The 22215-nt window shown below is 43.2% G+C and overlaps 1 protein-coding gene across 2 annotated transcripts in view; it reads left to right on the top strand.

Moving 5' to 3' along the window:
• Positions 1-22215, top strand: part of BCAR3 (BCAR3 adaptor protein, NSP family member) — a 201298-nt gene that overhangs the window by 102866 nt on the left and 76217 nt on the right. For both annotated transcript variants that reach the window (XM_068540338.1, XM_068540339.1), the window contains exon 3: positions 19395-19434. In XM_068540338.1, coding sequence (XP_068396439.1) covers positions 19395-19434 — 40 coding nt within the window. The remainder of the gene's footprint in view (positions 1-19394; positions 19435-22215) is intronic.

Raw genomic sequence — 22215 nt, 5'->3', positions numbered from 1 at the left:
CTGGGACGTTGATTTAGCCCTGGACATCAAAGAAAGCTGCTAGCGAACTTGGTGCTGATTCCGGCAACCAGACTGGTAGCTTTGTGACCTTATGTAAGTTCCTTCACCTTTCTGAATCTCCACGTCCTCAAAGGGTGGCTTGGGGGTCAAATACAATCCCAAGTGAGGGCACCTAGCCCAGGACCTGGCATGAAGCAGGGGCTCAGATGTTGGTTTCCACCCTTCCTTCCTCCTGGGAGGCTCCTAATTCTTGTGTGTAACCTGAGATCACGTTCCATGCCTGCGGCTAATGGGGGAGAAAGTTTCCCACGTGTTGACGGAGTCTCGCTGGAATCCCTCTACCTGGGTCTGCTCTGGGCTGCCCTACAGCAGTGCATCTTGGCCACCGCTCATGCTTACAGGTCTAACAACCCTACGGTGCACAGAAAGATCAGCACACCATTGTGCTAAGACACAGAGCAGAGCCTCCCTTTGGTGGGCTGGCCCAGCCCTTGTCTAATTGTCTGATCGTAGTACTTAATGTCAGTGTCTTCACTGTTTATTCTTTGATGAATATTTATTGAGCTTAGTTAGTGCCAGGTATTGTGCTAGGTACCAGGTACCCAGTGGAGAATAAAATAGATGTGGGCCCTGTCCTTAGGGAGTGCCCAGTTTATGGGGCATGCGCACAAATGCATCAACAGATACATAACTGCAGAATGAGGAGGTGCAAGGAAGGTCACATCAGAGAGCCCTGAGTTCCTTGGATTGGGAGGAGGGAATGGCTCTCTGCGGGAGGGAACATTTGAAGATTTAATATAAAAAGAGAATGTAAAATACTTCATTAATATTTTTATGTTACTATGTATTGATAATTTTGAAATATTAGGTTAAAAGATTATTAAAATTAAGTTCACCTATTTCTTTTCAACTGGTGACTAGAAAAGTTTAAATTACATGTTTTTCACATTGTATTTCTATTGGACAGTACCGGTCTAGACCTTACTAAGGAGTTTAGATTTTCTCCGTAGGGCCAAGGGAAGCCTTTAAAGGGTTTTAAGCGAGGGAATAGCATGGTCTGATGCAGTTTTAGAAGATTCAGTGGAGAAGTGATTGATGGAAGAGGAGCTGGAGGGAGGGCAGGAGGCGACTGCAACAGTATGGGAAGCAGTGGGGTCTGCTCTGGTGTGGCAGTGGAGGAGATGAAGGTGGGTGGATTCAAGATCTGTTTTGTAGGTAGAGTCTACCGGGCGTACTGAGGGTTAGTGGGACTGGGATGAGGGAGAGGGGCTGTCAAGTATGGCTCGGGTAGCTGGGGGCGGGAGGTGGGACCATTTACGGAGACGGAGAAGATTGGAGAGAGCAGGGCTTCGTTTGGTTGTTGGGCGGCTTTTTCCCGGTAGCAGGAGGTGACGGTAGATTGCAGGGAATCGAGACGTCTGTTTTGCGTGTGCGAAGTCTGAGATGTGTGTGTGTCTGAGTGGAGGTGTTAATCATAATACCAGTTGGTATTATGAGCCTGGAGCTGTGGAGAGAGGTCTGGGCTAAAAGTTATAAAGTTAGGAGTCTGCAGAGAAATGATGTTAAAGCCGGAAATGGATGCCGTCGGCAAAGGAGAGAGCTGTGTAAAGCATAAAGGGAAGGGCCCCTAGGACCCAGCGCTGAGGAATCCCGGCACAGACTGTTCTGGGAGCCAGCAGAGGAGGCTGGGCGTTTGGTGGGAAGCAGAGAAATGAGGCAGGAGCCGCAGCGGGGTTGGTGTTCAAAGGAAGGTGGGTTTTTTTTAAGATGAGAGACAAAATTCAATAGGAAAATATCTAATCTTTTAAGCATGTAATGAAACAAAGCACATTTTTTCATTACTTGATTCTTTTTAAAAAACGTTTTTGATTTGATTAAAGCAGACATGTCCCCGGGGCCGCCCTCCCTGTGGGCCTGTGTCAGCAGCAAGGTGATTAAGCCCGCAGTTCCTTCCCCGACGGGTCTACACGTTCCCTGACAGCTCTGTGGGCAGAGGAGGTACATGGACGACTGTGGTTGGCATTCAGGCTTGTGCCTGAGGGGTGAGGGCTGCTTTTCCAAGGTGCCTGCCCTGGAAAAGGGGCCTAGGGTGTATGTTCCTATATATGTTTGGTTGAGTGAAATCTTTCCTTGCAGAGGCTCTGAGGACATTTGCTCAAAACCATAGCACTTGTATTCTGCCTTTGAGTTAGTTGAGAAGAAACCTTTACAAACACAGTCCTTTAGAAGGGGATGAGGAATGGTTGGGGGCAGGGTGGATGGGGCGGGTGGGAGCGGAGGAAGGGCAGATAGATACCAGCCAAACAAAGCATCTGCTTTTATCAAAAGTGCTGTGTTTGGGCTTAGCCAGCCCGAAGCCTGATGATTCACTGATTCCAGACCCTCTGTGCCTGCCAAGAGACATAGTGGCCTTGATACGGCTTTTCTTGTTGTTACTCTATTCGGTTTGACTGACTGCCGCCAAGTTAAGGTTTCAACAGTGGCTTTTAACTTAATGCCGTCCTAGAATTCTGCCGAGCACAAGTTAACCCATGACCGCGTCTAATCTTCATCAACCAGTACCACTTTGTATTAGCCTTGGATTCCTGTAGAGACTCACCACAGTGTAATACGCAAGATATTTAAATGGTGCTGTTTTAACATGATTAGGGAATCCGCCTGAGGAGGCGGTTTAATTGCCATCCTTTTAGAATATGTCATGAACACATTCATCAGGCATGGCTGTATTTTCAGATGAGATAGAAACTGACTCATAGAAGCAGGAATTGGATGCTGAAGTGAAAGAAGCAGGAGTCTGAGAAGCAACCAGGCCTTGGGACCTCTGGTAGCCAGGGAGAGAATCGTGTCCTCATCCACAGTCTACCCTGGGCTCTAGGAGGAAAGATTCCCCAAGTTGAGGGAAATAATAAAAAGGATCTCATGGTCTGAGGCTCTGAAAGGGAAACGCATTTCAGGACAACTGACAACAACACGCTGCCCACAGTTCAAAGGAGGAACAGGTATGTGACCATCCAGGGAGCTCTCTTGTTTAAGGATGTGTAGGAAGAACGGTCTCCAGCCTGGACTGATCCATTTACAGGATCCCCCCAGTGTGGTCTGATGAGCCAGGGCCGATCTGATGAATTCATTCACAAGTATGTTGAGCATCTGTGTGTCAGGCTTTATGCTAGAGATTCAAAGACAGTCCAGGGCTTTTGTCCAGTTGAGGAGCTCATGGCCCAGGGAGAAGGGGATGTGGGTTTGGAGCCATTTGAGCTTACCTGCACCTGTTCTCTCTCTTTGCTGCTGACCTAACTTCCCATCCACAGTGTAGCTAGCTAGCCCTCTGTATCACTCCACTAGCTTGATAAGCAATTCTGCTTTTCTTGACCTCTGACCCTAACATCTTCCCAGGTATCCTGTTACTTTTTCTCCTTGACCAGGTGATTGCAGGCTGTGCTTTCTAGGTAACCCTTCCCTCAGGGCATGCCTCGTCTGTGCCGCCACTTCCTCTGTGCTGTTCTGGCCTTGGCCCCAGGCTTAGGAAAGGTTGCGCCATGCAACCGAGGCCCATATCAGACGGTGGCTTCTGGGCTGTGAAAGAACCAGAGTGCGGAGTGAGCAGAGGATTGTGAAAAATGCTACAGGTAACAAAAAGGGCTTTCAAAAATTATGTTTGGAATAATAAAACCAAAGAGGGGTGGATGTGAGAGAAACCAAACTGCTGAGCTTCTGTTTGGCTTGAATTTTTTCTGCCATGGAAATGACTTCTCTGATTGGAAAGGGTAGGATAGAGGTGAAGGAAGACAGTAGATGAGGCCATGACAAGAGGCTGTTATGCCCCCAAATGAGGTGAAGCCCCAAGGCCCAAGAAGACAGAGGGAGCTTGAGGCAGAGACCATCAAACCAGCACACAACGTTGGAGAAATGTTGGCATCACCAAGAGCGACAGGAAAGATGCAGATAGATAAGTATTTAAATTTCAAAAACGGAACTAGGGAGATAAAATGAATCTATAAAATGGTAAGATGGACATCCTTCTCAGGAAATATTCTAAAAAGGATTATTAGGACAATGATTTTTGAACACTTGGTGAAGGAAGCAACAGCCATTAGTAATTAGCAGGGCTTTGCCAAAAGCAGGTCAGACTAGATTAACTTTCATTCCTGAGGTTACTTTGTTGGTAGATTAGAGGAATGTTGAGAAAGTGTGTATGGAAATGTCAATCATCGGTGATATCCTTAGGATGAGAGAGATTCGGGCCAGATGATGGTACAGAAAGCACGCTGTAGGCTGTGTCCGTAGCCCCTTTCTAGCCAACTTTAAAATATCTTTTAGACAGTGGTACTGACAGAAAGATCACATTGGTGGATGGTATGAATCTTGGAGGAATAACTAATGTCAAAGTGACAGAAGTAAGATCCAAAAAAGATCTTGGCGTTTTGAAACAACAGACCAAACCTACCTAGAAGGACTTTGGGGAGAGACAAAGACTTGCACTAGAGTCCAAAAAACAAAGTAAAAGTATGGGGTTTGGCTTAATAGCCACATGTGAAAAAATATTTCGGGATTTAGGTAATTGCAGCCTCAGAATGAGTCAGCAGTATATTATGGTTGTCAAAAAAGCTAATGTGATTTTAGAAGCATTAATTGAAGTTTAATAATCAGACCAAGGGAAGTGGTCACACTTGGCTGCCCAGGTCCCATCTGGTGAATTGTTTTTAGGTCTAAACAACAGAAATGGAAGATGAATTCCCCCACTACAGAGCAGTGAGCTTCTGTCTAGACCACTCACCTGCTCTAAAGCAGATCTGTTGGCTTAATCATTAAGGAATACCCCTCAGGTTCTTTGTATTAGTGAAAAGGAACTCCTCATGTCACGTGTTAACCCTGGGAGGAGAATAGAAAATAAGCACCAACCTTAATCCTGTCAACTGCTAGTGAGCCTCCTTTAACAAATAAGAAATATGTCTTGAGATGTGGGAGAGTAAATCTCATATTTACTTTGCAAGGCGATGAAACAAAATATATTCTCTTAAGTGCACATCTAGAAGTGTTATAGTTCTCTGTTTTTAAAGCTACATCCCAGAAAAGGGAACCCTCTTGCACTGTTGGTGGGAATGTAAATTGATACAGCCACTATGGAGAACAGTATGGAGGTTCCTTAAAAAACTAAAAATAGAATTACCATATGACCCAACAATCCCACTACTGGGCATATACCTAGAGAAAACCATAATTCAAAAAGACACATGCACCCCAATGTTCATTGCTGCGCTATTTACAATAGCCAGGTCATGGAAACAACCTAAATGCCCATCAACAGACGAATGGATAAAGAAGATGTGGTACATATATACAATGGAATATTACTCAGCCATAGAAAGGAACAAAATTGAGTCATTTGTTGAGACGTGGATGGACCTAGAGACTGTCATACAGAGTGCAGTTAAGTCAGAAAGAGAAAAACAAATATCGTATATTAACACATATATGTGGAATCTAGAAAAATGGTACAGATGAACCAGTTTGCAAGGCAGAAATAGAGACACAGATGTAGAGAACAAACGTATGGACACCAAGGGGGGAAGTGGTGGTTGGCGGGTGGTGGTGTGATGAATTGGGAGATTGGGATTGACATGTATACACTAATATGTATAAAATAGATCACTAATAAGAACCTGCTGTATAAAAAATAAATAAATAAATAAAATAAAATTCAAAAATTCAAGAAAAAAGCTACATCCCTTTTTCAAAAGCACAATCATATGCATATTTTATTATATTTTATAATTAATTCTGTAATTGGCTTTTTGGGGTGATTTCTCTTCTTTTCCCCTTGGGCGGCTTCTTTTTTTTTTTTCTTTATCGAAGTAGACTTGATTTAAATGTTGACAGGCTATATCCCTTTTTTAATTAGCAAAGCAATGCACATAATATGCCCCCACCTAGAGTGAGAAAGTAACTCTTTATTGAGACTTTAATGTGATTCCCAGTATCAGCAGAGAAACTGTCCATCTAACTACACACTAGCTCATATTTTTCCAAGTGATATCATATCTCTACCCACCAGGCCAACCCTGTTTTAACCATCTATTTCTTCATTTTCCCATAAACAGCTGGAAATGGCCCTGTAGTACACTCTCTGTCCTCTTGGTTATCTCCCTGATTAACCTCCTCCCTGGCATTTCAAATGTGTCCAGAGAGATTCATTTTCAGCTGAAGCAGCCAGCCTCTCAAGACCACTTTGAAAACATCTAGCCTCAGTGGGGCTGGGGAGCCAGGCGCTGCCCTGACAGCAGTGACCTTCCATTGCTGAGGGAGTTCTGTGAGGCCATCATGGCTCAGTCACAGGCCTGTGGCTAACTTATCTCCTTCATGTGGAGGCCCATCAGTCCAAGAACAACATTTCTCTCTTGTTCCTTCTCTCTCTCTCTCCAGTGTTATTCTTCCCTTGGTGAAACCATGGAGTGTGGTGGATGGGAGGGGTTAGATTCTAGTTCTTCTGCACGCGCGCACGCGCACGCACCCCACCCACACACACCCTCATACTCGTTCATTCATTCAAACCAACATTGATTGAGCAAGTGTGCTCTGGGGATAGAGGTGAATAAAATAAAATATGGTCCCTATTCTCAGTGAGATCATAGCCCAGTAAGGGAGATAGACAGGAGTACACATACCATATTGAATTATAATTATTTGTTATAATAAGGTTTTATAATGCATAGAAAATAAGTGCTGAGAAGATGTATTAATTCTGTGGGTTGGTGTTGGGGAGGGAGGAAAGCAGGGGAAAGAGTGGTCAGAGAAGATGGGAATGAATAGGAAGACGATGGGGACTCTAGGCTTCTTGGTTCAGGGAATTCCAAATCGTTTGGATTTGTTGGAATGAAAGGAGCAAGGTGAGGAGATGAGGCTGGTGAGATGGGCAAGGCCTTCGAACCCTGGATATCGTCTAATAAAATTTAAAATGAGAATGCTAGACTCTCCCACGTGTTAATCTTACCTGAAAGAACATGTGGTCTAGTCAGGAATATCATCCGGTGGAAGCAAAATCTTAGTAGATTCAAAGCCTGTTGCTGTCTCTTCCTTGCCCCATCGCTCCATCCCCACATCTCCTCAAGATGTTGAGATGTTATTTGAGCTTCATGCTGGAGAACAAAGGGTGACTGACAGCTCTGGGTTCCAAGGCCATATCCACATGCAAAGAGGCTAAGGTTGCCAATGAAGGGCGAACTTTCTCCTGGTCGTTGGCTTCACCCTTCCTGATTGTTGATGTGCCCTGGGACATGGGTTGATTAAAAATGGTGAACCAGCAGACCCCTAGGCTGCAGTTTTGGTCTTCCTTGGCCCTACTAGTACATGTAAACAGAGAGACAGCCTGCTGGTCACACCCATCTTAAGTCTTTTTGTGCTGCATTTCAGTTAAATGTTCTAGGAATGAGTTCATTTGTGATGAATGAACACCCATAAGCAAGAACTCCATCCCAGACATGTAAGCCTCCTAGTCCCTGACCTGAGTAAGTTTTAAGTTGAAGATTTTTGCACAGTGCTTTCATATCCAGGAACCCTGCTCTTCTTAGCAGCTTTGTATAGATTCTCTGTGTGTTCTACAGTCATCATTTGTGAATCATGACAGTTTTGTTCTCCCTTTTCCAATTCTTATACCTTTTATTTCTTTTGTTTACTTAACGGCACTGCCTAGGACCTCCAGGACAGTGGTGCACAGAAGCAGTAATTATGGACATCCTTGTCTTCCTTCTGATTGATTGATTGATTTTGTCAATGATTCTCATACTTCACCATTAAGAATGAGGTTTTTCATAGGTACACTTGTCCTTTTTTATTTCTAGCTTGTGAAGAGTTAGCTTTTTCCCTGCTGAGATCATGAAAAGATGATGATATTTTTTAAAATCCTTTCCCCACCCCCATCAAATAGAAGCCCCAAATGATTATTCTCCTTTAATCCTTTAATGTTAATGTGGTGGATAGATTTTCTCATGTTAAACTGACCCTATATTCCTGGAGTCAACCCAGTTTGATTATGATGTATTTTTGTACATTCTTGGATTAGGTTTGTCAATATTTTGTTTAGGATTTTTTTCATATCTATTCATGTGTGAGATTAGCCTAGGCTACCTTTTCTTTCTTTTATTGACCTGGTGTGCTTTTGATATCAAAGTTATAGTATCCTCTTTTTCAAGTCTCTTGAAAAGTTTATATAATTTTCAAAGTAATAAGTTCCAAAGTTTGGCAGAACTTCCTGGTTAGAAAAACCATCCAGGTCTGTAGATATTGAACAACTGATTCAAGTTTTTAATCATTATAGGACTCTTCAGATTTTCTGTTTGAGTCTATTTTAGTATTATTTTTCCAGGAATTTGTTTTTCCTAAGCTTTCAAATTTATTGGCATAAGGTGTTCATAGTATTCTCTTACAGGGCTCTCTTGTTATCTATGATTACGCTCCCACTTCATTTCTCTATTGTTTTGTGCCTTCTCTCATTTTCCCCCTGGATTATATCTGTCAGAGGTTTATTTTACTAGGCTTCTGAAGAACCAGGCTTCATTTGTTGCTCCCTTACTGTATCATTTTTTAAAAATTTAATTTCTGCTCTTTTTATCTTTAGTCTTTTTTTAATGTTTGTTCTGTTCTCTTAAGCTGGACACTTAATTAATTTCAGTCTTTCTTTTCTAAAAGTAAGCATTTAAGTCTCTACGTTTCCTGCAAAATACCACTTTAACTGTATCCTATAGGTACTATATCCTCCATTCTGAAAATGTCTTGTGAGTTTAATCTGGTCAACAGTTACCATGTTTGGTGATACATTTGGGTTTATAGCTGCCTCTTATTCTGTATGTCTGTACTGTTTGTACATTTGTTTTTAACCTATGGGTTTTTTTAATTGCCTTATTTTAAATTGTCTTTTAAAAAATACTCTATTCCTATTCACTTAGTGGTTATTTTAAAAATACTTTTAGATGACTTTAAACAACATAATAGAGTGAAACAATACCTCTCCTTTTTCCTGAGCAATGCAGGACTTAGAACATAAGCTTTGGGTACCTTCCACTTGGCTCATACGTCAATGTTGCCTTGTGTTTTAGTTTGTCTTTTTAAATTGTGGTAAAATACACATACCATAAAATTTACCATCTTACCCATTTTTAAGTGCACAGTTCAGTAATGTTAAGTACATTCACATTGTTGCACAACCAGTCCCCAGAACTCTTTTCATCTTTATTTTATTTTATTTATTTTTATTGGAGTATAATTGCTTTACAATGTTGTGTTAGTTTCTGCTGTACAATGAAGTGTATCAGCTATATGTATACATATATCCCCTCCCTCTTGGACCTCCCTCCCACCTTCCCATCCCACCCATCTAGGTCATCATAGAGCACCGAGCTGAGCTCCCTGTGGTATACAGCAGGTTTCCACTAGCCATCTATCTATTTTACACATGGTAGTGTATTTATGTCAAACCTAATCTCCCAATTCATCCCACCCTCCTCTTCCTCCCCGTGTCCCCACATCCGTTCTCTACGTCTGCGTCTCTATTCCTGCCCAGCAAATAGGTTCATCTGTACCATTTTTCAAGATTCCACGTATATGCATTAATATAAGATATTTGTTTTTCTTTTTCTGACTTACTTCACTCTGTGTGACAGACCTGAAACTCTGCACCCATTAAACAACAACTCTCCATTCTCTCCTCCCCCGCCCCTGGCAACCACCATTATACTTTCTGTCTCTATGATTTTGACTACTCTGGCTATCTTATATAAGTGAAATCATACAGTTATTTGACTTTTTGTGACTGGCTTATTTCACTTAGCATAATGTCCTCAAGGTTCTTCCATATTGTAGCATGTGTCAGAATTTTCTTCCTTTTTAAGGCCAAAAAATATTCCATGGTATATATACCACATTGTATATATACCACATCTTGTTTATCCATTTATCTACTGATGGACACTTGGATTACTTCCACCTTTTGGCTTCTGTGAATAATGCTGCTACGAACACGTGTGCACAAATATCTCTTCAAAATCTTGCTTTCAGTTTTTGGGGGTATATGTTCAGAAGGCAAATTGCTGGATCATGTAGTAATTCTACTTTTAATTTTTTGAAGAACCACCATACTGTTATTAGATATTTGTCTTATTTTGCACTATCAGTGCTGGTTTAGAGTTGCCTACGTGTTTACCAGTTCTTCGTGCATCATTCAGCCTTAGATCTTAAGCTTTCCTTCCGGCATCCTTTTCCTGCTTCCTGAAGGGTATTTTCTATTTTCATTTGTCTCAAATTGTCTTTATTCACCCTTGTTCTAGGTAGTTTGCTGGGCAAGAAATTTTGTGCTCCTCACTTTCCCTTTTGACTGATGAAAATCTGCTGTCAGTCTAATTGTCATTGATCTCAGGGAAGCCTTTCTTTGCTCTTCTGCTGCTTTTAAGATATTCTCTTTGTTTTTGGTGGTCTGTAGTTTCATTACAATGTGTTTATTTTTGTTCACACTGCTTAGGACTCATGGGATGCCTGAATCTGATAATTAGTATCTTTCATTAATTTTGAAGATTTCCCATCATTATTTCTTTGACTATTGCTTTTTGCCTTTCTCCCAATTCTCTCCTTCTAGATTTCTGGTTAATTAAACCTTCTCATTCTACCTTCAGTGTCTCTTTTGTATTATTCTTCACCTTTTCTCTCTGAGCTGTGTTTTGTATAATCTCTTTATATATTTGTTTTAATTCATAAATGTTTTCTCCAGTCATGTCTAAGTTATTTAGAAGGTTATCTTTATGTTTCTTTATATCTAGATATTTTGATCGATTAGCTTTTTATTTCTAGAAGTTATAGTAGATTATTTTTATGTCTGCCTATTTCTTCTTAGATCACTTTTTTATTCCATCTTTTTAAAACATTTATCGTACATCATTATTTTATAGCTTATATCTGAAATTCCAATATCTGAAGTCTTTGGGGATCTCAATCTATTGTCATTTCTGCTAACTTTCAGTCATTGGGGCTTGTTTTCTCACATATATGGTTATTCCTGAAAGGGAATTTTTGTATTTAACCAAACTTGTGGATATCCTGAGTAGCTTTCTGTTGATCTAGTTTTCCTCCAGAAAGGATTTACATTGTTTCCTTACTAACGGTGCCACCAACCCAGACACTTTAAATTTTTTTTCAGTTTTGGATTCTCTGTCAAAGCAGGTCATATAAATTTGAATCCCAAAGGCCTACTATGGTTACAGATTCTTGCAGGAGACTATTATTATTTTTTTCCATCAGAATCTGTGGTAGAGACAGTAGCTCTCCTTGGTTCCCTTTGCTAGAGCTTGTTTTTTGTTTCGTGTTGTGTTGTGTTTAGCACATTCCTTCCGTAGTGGGTGGCGTAGTCCCGTTCTGATGGTTCAGGTGGGCGTTATGGGGGGCTTTGGGGTTAGCTGCTCACTCGTATGAACCCAGGGCTTAGCCTCCCTGCCTTCCTCCTTACCTTTTTGTTGCTGTTGTTCACGTTTTGTGTTCTTGATTTGTTCTGTTTCTGTATCTGTTTTGTATGTGTCTGTGTTTCCTGAGACTTTCCCTTTCTTGTGACTTCAACGTGTATTTGGAAATACATCTGTAATTTGATTATCATTTAATTTTGAGACTATCTGGTCTACCAGATTTAGTAAAGGAAGGTCCCATCATAGAAATTTCTAATTTTCTGAGGCCTTATTTGGATTATATAGATATAAGGATGATTAATTGTGGTTTATATTTTCATTTGTGCATTTTTGTCCTTGTTTATTAATTGGCTGCTATGTGACAAATACTTTTGTACATACTTTTGTACGTGCTTGTTCACATTGGTGAACAAGACAGAGGTAGCCGCTGACCTCACGGAGCTTACAGTCCTGTGGAAAAGACATAAACAAGCAGTGGCAACTGAGGTGGGGGTGATGGAGAATACCAAAGGGTTATATAAAATAGGGCACTCTTGTCTAGCTTCTGCACAGCTACTTTGCTTTGTTGTTCTCTGGCTTTCCTTCATGAGTTAACTATTTTTGCTGGTGTGAAGGGATCCCTTAAATTTTATATTTCATCATACTTTAAGGGAAAGATTTATGTGTTCATAATTTGAAGGATGTGAAAGACTCTCCTGAAAGTAACTTATTTATCTGTTGAGAAGGTAGGAAAACTTATTTGAGACATTCAGTAGCTAAATGGCAGCAATCGTGTGGACTGCTAACTGTGGAAAATGGATGGTAATGAGGTAAAGTCTTATTAATTCAGAACCTGGTAGTCTAGTTAGTACAGTATCGTGCTTGAGGCAGAGCTGTTTGCTAATTCATTCTTAACAAATGTATGGAGTCCCTGCCAAGTGCTAGGCACCATCTACCCAGTTCTCTTAGAAATAATTCAGTGAGTGTCCTCACCTCTTTCTTCCCTTTCACCCACCAAATCCTGCCATTTACCAAGGTCTATCTATTCACAGTTCTGAAAGTCTCTCAAGTCTGTACACCATCCCCCCACTCCCTCTATCGCTCTAATCCAGGCCTCGTCATCTCTTACCCAGACCCCTTTAGTATCCTCTCCTTTAGTCTTCCTGACTCCACTTTGCCCCCCACTAATCTGTTTTCCACACTGCTGCAGGGGGATTTTTCTAAAACAAAAATCTCTGGTTATTCTCCAGCTTAAGAGCCTTGAACAAATCCCACTGCTTTCAAGATAAAGTCTAAATGTGTTTACGTGGCGTCCAAGCCCCTTATGATCTGGCTCTGCCTCTTCTTCATCCTGGTCTCCCAACCCCCCACCAGTCCTGCTGCTTCCCCCAGCCCTGTGCTTCCGTTAGTTGTTCTTTTCTTCATTAATTCAGCAAGTGGTTTCTGAGCAACTGTTATGTGCAAAGTACTGGGGACACCAAGGTGCACAAAGCAGAGAAAGCCCCACTCTTGCAGGATTATATTCCGGGGAACAGACAGACCATGAGCAAATAAACATTTCATATAATATCAGATAATATGGGAAAAGATGAAGCCAGAAAAGGAGATAGAGGGTGGTGGTGCTCATTTAGATAGGAAGGTTAAGGAAGTGATGTTTGAGAGAGACCTGAGAGCTGTGAGGAGTGAGCCTTCGAGTATATCTGGGGAGACTATTCCAAGCAAAGGAACAGTAAATGCCAAGCCACAGCAGCAGGAGCCGGCTTGATGTGTTTGAGCAACAGAAAGGAAAGTCAGTAGGGCTTGGATGGAATAGACAAGCATATTAGCGTTTTTTTGCTGAGTAACAACACCACAAACTCGGTGACTTAACACCTGTTTGTTACCTCACAGTTTCTGTAGAGCAGAAGTCCCTCATGGCTCAACTGGGTTCTCAGCTCAGGGTCTCGCTCAAGATGCCAGCGGCTGCGTTCTCACCTGAGGCTCTGGGGGAGAATCTGCTTCCACGCTCTTTCAGGTCGTCGGCAGAATTCAATTCCTTGCAGTTGTAGGACTGAGGTCTCCATCTCCTGGCCATCTGCCAGGGGCAGCTCCTGTCTCCTGGAGGTTCTGTGTCTTGGGCCTCGTCACAGACCCTCTCATAACATCACACTGGCATCAGGGTCCCTCATTTCAAATCCCCCTCCCTCTTCAAGTCAGGTCCCCTCAGATAATTGCCTTGTCTTAATGTCAGCTGACTTGCGATGTTAATAACAGCTGCAAAATCCCTTCACAGCAGTACCTAGATTAGTGTTTGACTGACTCACCAAGGGACAGGAACCTTGGGAGGGGGCATCTTTGAAATTCTGCCTAACACAGTGAGGTTGGAGAGCTGGCTGGGGTCATGCCAAGCAGGGCATTGAAGGCCACGGTGGGGACCTCAGGGTTTTGTTCTGACTGGATGGGAGCTGTTAGAGGATTTTGAACAGGGGAGTGATCTGAGTAAAGATCACTCTGGCTGCTATCGTGGAGATTGTGGAGATGGAGTAGAATTGGGGAGGGCAATGCAGGGGTCCAGGGGAGAGATGGCCTGGGCCAGCGGGGAATTAACTCCGCAACGCTGTGGGTCCTCAGATGTACCATATTGTCACGTGCTTCTCTCATTGCCTGGGCATGTCTCATCACCACCTACCCCACAGCTTCTTCACTGGGACAAGTCCCTACTCAGCCCTCAAACCTCCCACTGACACTCTCTCACTAACTTGAATTGTGCTGGATCAGTTGATCTGTGTTCCCCACTTGCCTGCAACCTCTCTAAATGCAGGGCCTTTGTCTTTGGTTCTTGTATTTCTGTTGTCTGGCCAACTGCATAGCATATTGTAGATGCTTGATAATGTTTGTGGAATGAATGCAAGAACTGTGGGACATACTGGGCATGAAGTAGACACATCACTACTCTTGGGTTGCTCACCTTGTAGAGGGAGAGACCATATATAAATAAATACACATATAGTGAACATGTATGGAAACACCATGCCACCTGCACAGAGGAAGTGTGCCAGCTCTGCACATCACTGTTGTGCGTGGAGTTTAAGGGGAGCCTCAGTCTGGAATAGCTGGATCTAGTTTCTCACATCCCTCCATTGTATGAAATAATCATGTCATTACAAGCAATTCCGTTTTATGTTTTATCCAAAGGGACATTTGTGTGGCAACACCATTAGCCATTAAGTTAGTCTATAATATTTAAATAAGTAAACATCCATTCACTTAAAACATTCTCTAATTTAAGACAGACATAGGGCACTTCCATCTCCATCTGTATTCGAACTGCTCAGAAAAGATCTATGTTAGTGAAATTTTGTTTGTGTATTCAAGACGGAAAACCTCTTCACCCAAAATAGCAAACACTTATACATCAAGCGTCCTTTTAAGAGGGAGGATATTATTAACCTGGTTACCAATGAGAAACAACCTAAAATAGTAAATATGTATAACATTTCTGTGACTCCCAGCTGAACATCCCTCAGTATGAACTTAAGAAAGTGGGACGCTGGAAAGAATGATTTAACCAGAGTAAACACAGTGATGTTATTTAAAACTTAATAAACCTAAGAACAAAATAACAGGAGAGTCCAGTTTCGTCCTGCTGCTTTCCTGCGGTCTGCGGCTGGTGCTCAGCGGGGCAGCCTGCCTGGCAGAGGGGCACGGCGCCTGCCAGGCTCTCCAGTTGTAAAGACAGATGCACACAACATCACGGATTCACACGGGTGGGGATTCATAGTTGACATAAGCAAAAAAAAGATTAAAAAAGCTTTTCATTTCCATTGCCAAGTTTCTGTGTTTGTTTTCTAGTGATCTCTTTTGGGGAATATAAAGATATGGTTTAAAGAGTGTTTGCAGCACAGTCTTGTATGAATAATAGGGTATTCTATTTCAAATTAGAGGCTGGGGCTACAGGGCCAACTGCTATGTTTTCCAGCTCGTGTCTTCTTTATGGGTTAGGGTTAGGGTTAGGCTGGCTGAGAAAGGAGACACAGCACTTCTGCATTTAAATATAATTTTAATTTGGTTCCAGGCAATGATTTTTAAAGCTTTTGGATTTATAACACACTCACTCAGTTTTATCATACTCTCCTTGTCTTCCCTCCCTTGTCTCTCTAAAACGGACGAGTAGAAGAATACAAGGATCCACTAGGGCACCCCTTGGTTCACTGAACTAGAACTTGGGTCCCCCTCTGCTCTGGGAACAGAATGAGCAAGGCTCCCTTAGCAGAGTTTATTTGGGGGCGGGGTCAAGAGGGGAGTTCAGTTTTATCCCTAACCAGCAGCTCTTGTTTTCCTTCTCTTTTGCCAAAAGAAGTGTGTGTGGTGGAGGAGCACCACAGGAACACGGGAGTTCATCCAAGGCTGGGGAGACACTTGGGAGAACACCCCAGGCTCCTAGGTGCCAGGGTCTCTGGGCAGGAGAGCAGGGTGGTGGGGAGAGCAGGTATGTTACTGACTTGGGTCCTTGGACTCTTTAATCAATAGAAATTGATAAGAGGCCAGACAAGAAATTCAGGCAAGGCTTTATTGGGACTCGTGCTGCAGCACGAGGGAGTGAAAACAAGTAACAGGTACCCTTGCTCGCTCCCTCAGTGGGGGAGGGCTGGTCCCTTAAACGGGGTGAGCGCAGGCGCAGGTGCAGATCGGTGAGTCGGGCCAGAGGGGGTTAGGGGGTCTGCCCATCCTCTTGGTGGTGCTGTGTGCAGGGATCATGCGTGGTACCCTGCTTTTGCTCCTGGCACCTGAGAAGTGGCAGCCGGGTTTTGGCCTTTTTGTATCTTGTTCATAATTTGCCCCAACCGTGCATGTGTGCAGTTATTTTTAGTTCCTTATAGTTTCTTTATATTCCATTGCTCCAGGAGATATTTGTCCAGGTGCAAGCACTGCAGTAATGGGTCCCAGGTCCCCACCTGTCTCACATGGGCCACCCTGCCTTGAGGTGACCCGGTCTCTGAGTGGCGACCCTGCTGCAGCTGGGGCTGCCTCAGGAGCCACTCATACACAGCACTCATGTTGGTTGTCCCACACCGTCCCCAAGAGAGTTTGAGGGATCTATCCTGAGAGAACTAGCTCAGAGTTTTCAGGTACATCTCCAGAGGAAGGGAGAGAGGAACGTTTCAGCTTTCAGTAGGTAAAAGGAAAAGGATTTTTACAGCTAAATCTGGTGAGAAGAGCAGATCCTGGACAAAATTCTAAAAAGAATTTACTAAAAGAATGACCTTTGAGCACCTAAAAAAAGAGTTAAAATTGCCGATCATGACTGTGTGGTCTTGGTATTTGGCAGATATGTTCCTCAAAATGAATGAAATGAAGCTCAGGGAAAATATTTGACAATGTTAGTTGCCAATGAAAAAATTCAAGCTTTCAAGTCAGAAGACTTGTATCCTCTACCATAAGCTTGGCAATTCCCAATACCTAGTGACTTCTGATGAGATCAGTGATGGTATTAACCAATGTGATTCTTTTTTTACATGATAATGAAATGGGTCAAAATTTGGAAGATCTGCATAACTCAGTGAACCAGTGTTTCCCAGAATAGTGGTTATGGAATCACACATGGACAAAACGTCCATTCAAAGTGTAGGACAGATGCAAAAGAGTAAGAGATATGGTTTCAGATTCCACATCACAGCTAACCTTTGAGAAACTACTACTTGTCAAGTTTTGGTATGTTATCAAAGTAGAACATCCATAATTATATGCAAGTCTATTAAAATATCCCTCCCTTTCCAATTACATAACTGTGTGAATGTGGATTTTCTTCATTTATTTCAACTAAGACATATCATGAATATTGAATGCAGAACTAGATGTGAGGATTTACCTGTCTTCTCGTAAGCCAGACATTTAAAAGATTTGCAAAAATGTAAGACAATGTCACTCTTCTCACTAAACTTTTGCTATGAAAAACATATCTGTTTTTCATTAAAACGTTATTTATTTAAACATATAATCGGTTTACTTTAAAAATATGAATTAATATTTTGCAAGTTTTTCAGAATTAATTTCTAATATCAGTAATCAGTAGATATAACCCACATGAACAAAATTTTTCAGAGTCCTCAGTTATTTAGAGTGTAAACAGATCCCGAGACCAAATCATTGGTTTAAAAAGCACACACCTACACTGTTTATCCATGCATTAAGACATATGTGTATGAATGTATATAATGTACATTTTAGAACATACATAAAAACAGAAACTTGACGAAGATGAGAAACAGCATTTCAGTGGTTCTAACATCTTTCTGCACTCCCAGGGCCAGACCACTGGGCCAGATGATTAGCATAAGACCAGATGCCTATAAGCCTAAAATGTTAATTCAGTAGAAAACCAGGAGTTTTAGAATTTAAAGGGGAGTATGACCAAAGCCCTGCTGACAAAGTTTTTAGTCACTAGCCGGGTGGTCCCATGGTCACAAAGTCTGATGACATCAATGCAATGTCCAGACTGCAGCAGAGGAGGTGGTGACCCAGCACAGCAGACAGACTCGGCTGCTTTGGGAAAAGATGCCTGATTAACACACACAAGCTTGGAGGCAAAGAGTATGCCTGGTTTTCAGGCTCTGAAAGACTGATTTATACCCCTCTTTGATGGAAATGCACCAGGGACTTTGAGCTTAAGCCCTTCTCAGATACTTTGGCCTTACAGAGGGACTCGTTTCAGAACCTAATCTGTTTGCACATCCGAGAGGAGCATCTCCGAAGCCAGCCTGCCTCTGTGCGTGTGCCCTGTGTACAGCCCTAAGTGGACAGACCACTCCAGGAATAGCTTTGGGGGTTGGATCCATTTCACAACAAGATGGTGTGCCCCTGAGCTGTGGGATGGACTCCTTGTGTCCCAGCAGGGGTCCTGCTGCCCCTGTTCAGGAGAGAAGGGCTGCAGTCTCCCAGGGTCTCTCCACAGAGGGAAGCATCCAAGCCCCCGAGGGTCTGGGGTTGAGCTCACCCTTCCAGAGGCAGCTGCCTTGTGGTAGGGATCCCCCGCCTTCTGAAGGATGCGTCCTCTTTGTAGATATACTGACACCCCGCCCCCCTTAAGAAGACTACTACTACCGGCTTCAGAGCCATTCTGTCCTTTAAAAAATGATCCTGTCTCTGCAGGGTGGTGTGTTGATTTTGTGAAGTTTAAGTCTCTGAAGGCAGCTGTCTTTTCACATAGTCTGTTGAGGGGGGGGGCACTTTGCTGTAACTCTGCTGGTGCTGGAAACATCAGCTCTCATGTCTCCCCCTCTTCTCCTTTGCCTTAGATCCTCTTCCACTATAATAAGTCAGCCTCCTCAGTGACACCACTGCTGTTTACTTTTAATTGTCTGGTTAATCCTAACAGTATTATGATAGACATGAGCAGACATTAAATGGGGAGAGAAAAAACACTGGGGCACCAAAGAAAATTAGGATGAATTGCTCAGCTTGACAGCAAAAGAGAAAGGTGATTTAGAAGCAGAGCTGGGTTCAAAACTCACTCACCCGGGTGCTGGGTGACCTTGGGCAGCTGCTCTGCCCACCTGAGCCTCCGTTTTCTGTCAAAGTGGGTGTGACACACTTGCCTGGTCCAAAGTGCTGCAGGTTTGGGCATCCAGCCCTGCTTTACTCGTATCTCTCACAGCTCTTTGCTTTGGACCGTTAGGCTAATTTTTGTGCTCAGAGTGAATCTAGAATTACTACATATGAATAGTCTAACTTCTGGAGCTTGAATTTGACAGGAAAACGTGGAGCTTCTAGACTGAGGTCATGGTGGTATCCTACCCATCCTCCACCCTGAAACACACACCGGTGAAAGAAATCTGTGTCTGTTCTAACTTCCTTATCTGTCTGCTGTGGGTATTGCCTGGGAGGTGGGCCCATCTTAATAATGTGAATGAATAGGGTGAAATAATGTTGGATACATTTTATCCAGGGTAAGATTGCATTGTTCCCAATTGTTCTCATATTTATATTTTCTCTTTTCAGGGATCAGCATCTTCTGGACCCAACTCTGGAATATGTGAAGGTAGGAAACCAGGATTTAGCATGTAGTAGGGACCCTGTGGTAATAGATTTCCCATTTCTAACACAATGTTGCCAGATAATGTTGCCTTCTGGCTTGTGTAGGAAGCTGGTTAGATTGAAACCACCAGGATGTAATTTGACTGTTTTGGGCTTTTAGTAATCTTTGCAGGGGTCTTATGTCACCCTATTATAAGTTTACAAACTCTTCCCCTTATCTGAAACCCTGGGGGCTAGATGTGTTTTAAAAATTCAGAATTTTTTAGGAAGGTAATATGGTACATACATATAACACCCCCAAAGGGAGCTAGGGTCAGCATCCCGTAATCAAGCCCATTATTTCAGCCGTGAAATGTGAGAACGTTCACATGAAGTGGGAGAAATAGACTACAAATGATCTTACGTAGTTCAGGTCACATTTTGCCACCAAATGAGGTTGGGTTTGTTCTGCTGCCGAATGAGTTATTTAAAAATTGTCAGTTTTCAGAGTTTTTGGATCTTGGAACGGCAGACAGGAGTTGTGAAGCTGTGTTTACCTTGAGTGGAGGACTGAAGGCTCCCTGAGGCTTTCTGAGCCCTCCTTTCCATTTCAGCAGCCACCCTCTTGTTCAGTGGCTAATCTGGGACCATGAGCTGTGTAATACTTTACCTTCCAGTGGGGCTGATATTCAGTGCGTCTAAATACTCAACGCTTCTAAACAATCTTCTGCGCAGAAAGAAATGATGCTTTTCACTTCTTCCTTCTGCCCACCCCTCCCCCCATTTTTCAGGTGTGTATGTTTGTTTTATTTTATTTTATTTTATTTTATTTTCGAGAACTGTAATTACGTCTGGCACCTACAACAGAAAAGAGAACTCTGATTTCTCATAACAAAATATATCATTAAATTTTAGGAGAAATCATGGCACAAGTTAGGACTTAAGGTGCTTGCCTCCTAGGAGCCACATTTCGTCTTTATTATTCCCGCATCCTGGTTTCGGAGTATTTAGGCCTGTTGCTTTTTGTGTGCCTGTGACTGTGCCTGCCCAAGGGTTTTGTCATTTCTTCCCTTTAGACCAGAGAATGGAGGGTCTAAAGCTTCTCCTAGAGGAGAAAACTCTAGTAGAACCACGTGGCCACTTGAGGCAGTCATAATAAAGTTCGTTGGAATGGAGGTGGATTTTATTTTTCCCCTCTCTTCTACCCCCGCTATGTCTGAGCTGTAGCTTGACTGCAGCAAATGTGTAATCCTAAGCCAGCAGGACTGCTGTGTCAGACTCTGGTCAGGGCTTTATAAATGATGTGTCTGCTTCCCTCCTGGATGCATCACATATGCTTTTGTGCAGGTTGTACACTGCAAGGAATTCGGAGACACTATCCACATAAACTACGATTTGACTTGACCATAACATAAAAAATGTGCCCTAGACTTCTGCAGTGTGTAAATCACAGCTGTCCTTTAGAACTCACTGCATGCCATGTTCCAGAAACTGGCTGTCTCCCACTGCTGGCTCGCTCAAGCTGTGCTCACCCCCTCCCCTTACTCCATAACTCAGTTTTTTCTTTTACTAAAGTCCCAGCTTTTAAAGATAATCCAATGATGAATTCTAAACCTAAGCAGAGGCTTTGGGAAGGACTTACTTAGTATTATCTAAGCTATTGCATCTCATTCATGAATATTGGTCACTGTGAGTTGTCATGTTGACTGAGAAGAGGTGTGAGGTTGTCGGTGCTTCCATCTAGCTGGGCTCCCCCTGCCTTCCCCGGCAGTGATAGAACTGCTCTTGGTGGCTCAAGGGGTACCCTCTTCAAGCACTCGCTGATGTGTTCTGAAGGTTACTCTTTGCTACCATCCTCATCTGAATCTGGTCAGAGCTTTAGAGATGAAATCTCTACGTCCCTCCTCGATGCATCGTATTTTTTTTTTTTCTTTCTCACTTTGCCCTTGGTTTGGAGGGATGGCTTGGGGATTTGCTGAGTGAATGTAGGGTATTTTCATTTGCCTCCATGGGCACTAAAGCTCTGAAAACACACTCATAGAGGCCTTGGGCCTCAAGGTCTGAATGGACCCACGTGTCAGTTGTCTTGGGCCAGCGCAGGCCCGTCCTAGCATTTCAGACTTAGCTACCCTCTTGAGCCCTGCTGACCAGTCCATGCCTCCAAGCCCTCATAAATCGGTGCCAGCTGGTGCCTAGAGCCTGGAGGGTGGCTGAAGATGATTGAGGGAGGTGAGAGGTACAGATAAAGTGGATGCAGTTTGGCCCTCTAACTTTGAGCTGTTTCTTCCCTATCATCCCCTTTCTCGGGCACAGAGAAAAGTAGAGATTCTATGTAAAGTATGTTGCATCCTGTAGGGCCCTTTCTGGTAGAGTCAGATTTTTAGCAGTTCACTGTGACCTCAGAATGGGGGCGGGTGGGGGGGGAGCCAGCGGATCTCTGACTGGGTCTCCTCTTGGCAGTAGAAGCACCCAGTTGGGGCCAACTGACAGCCGTTCTCATCCTTTTAGGAGCCGCCTTCCCAAGTCTCCCTTACCATGGAGACTTTCTAACCATCTTCACCTGGTTTTCCCAGTGCTCTGATTAAGAGCGAGGTCTGGGACCACCCCTGGTTCCTCGTGTCTGGGCGAGAGGACGCGCTGGAGCTGACCCATACTTCATGGGGTGATGGGGCTGCTGTGTCGTGGCAGGAGAGAGCTGGATAGGGAGTGGCTCCACCGTTCAATCGCGTCCAGTTTGTACTCTGTGTCCTCCTAACACTCCCCACAGTTGGCATTGCTGCACGTCAGTAAGGCAGCGTGAAAGGGG

Source organism: Eschrichtius robustus, chromosome 3 (genome assembly GCF_028021215.1).
Source record: "Eschrichtius robustus isolate mEscRob2 chromosome 3, mEscRob2.pri, whole genome shotgun sequence".
Taxonomy (NCBI): domain Eukaryota; kingdom Metazoa; phylum Chordata; class Mammalia; order Artiodactyla; family Eschrichtiidae; genus Eschrichtius; species Eschrichtius robustus.
Note: the sequence above shows the minus strand (reverse complement) of the source record. Positions and strands in the feature narration are given on the sequence as shown.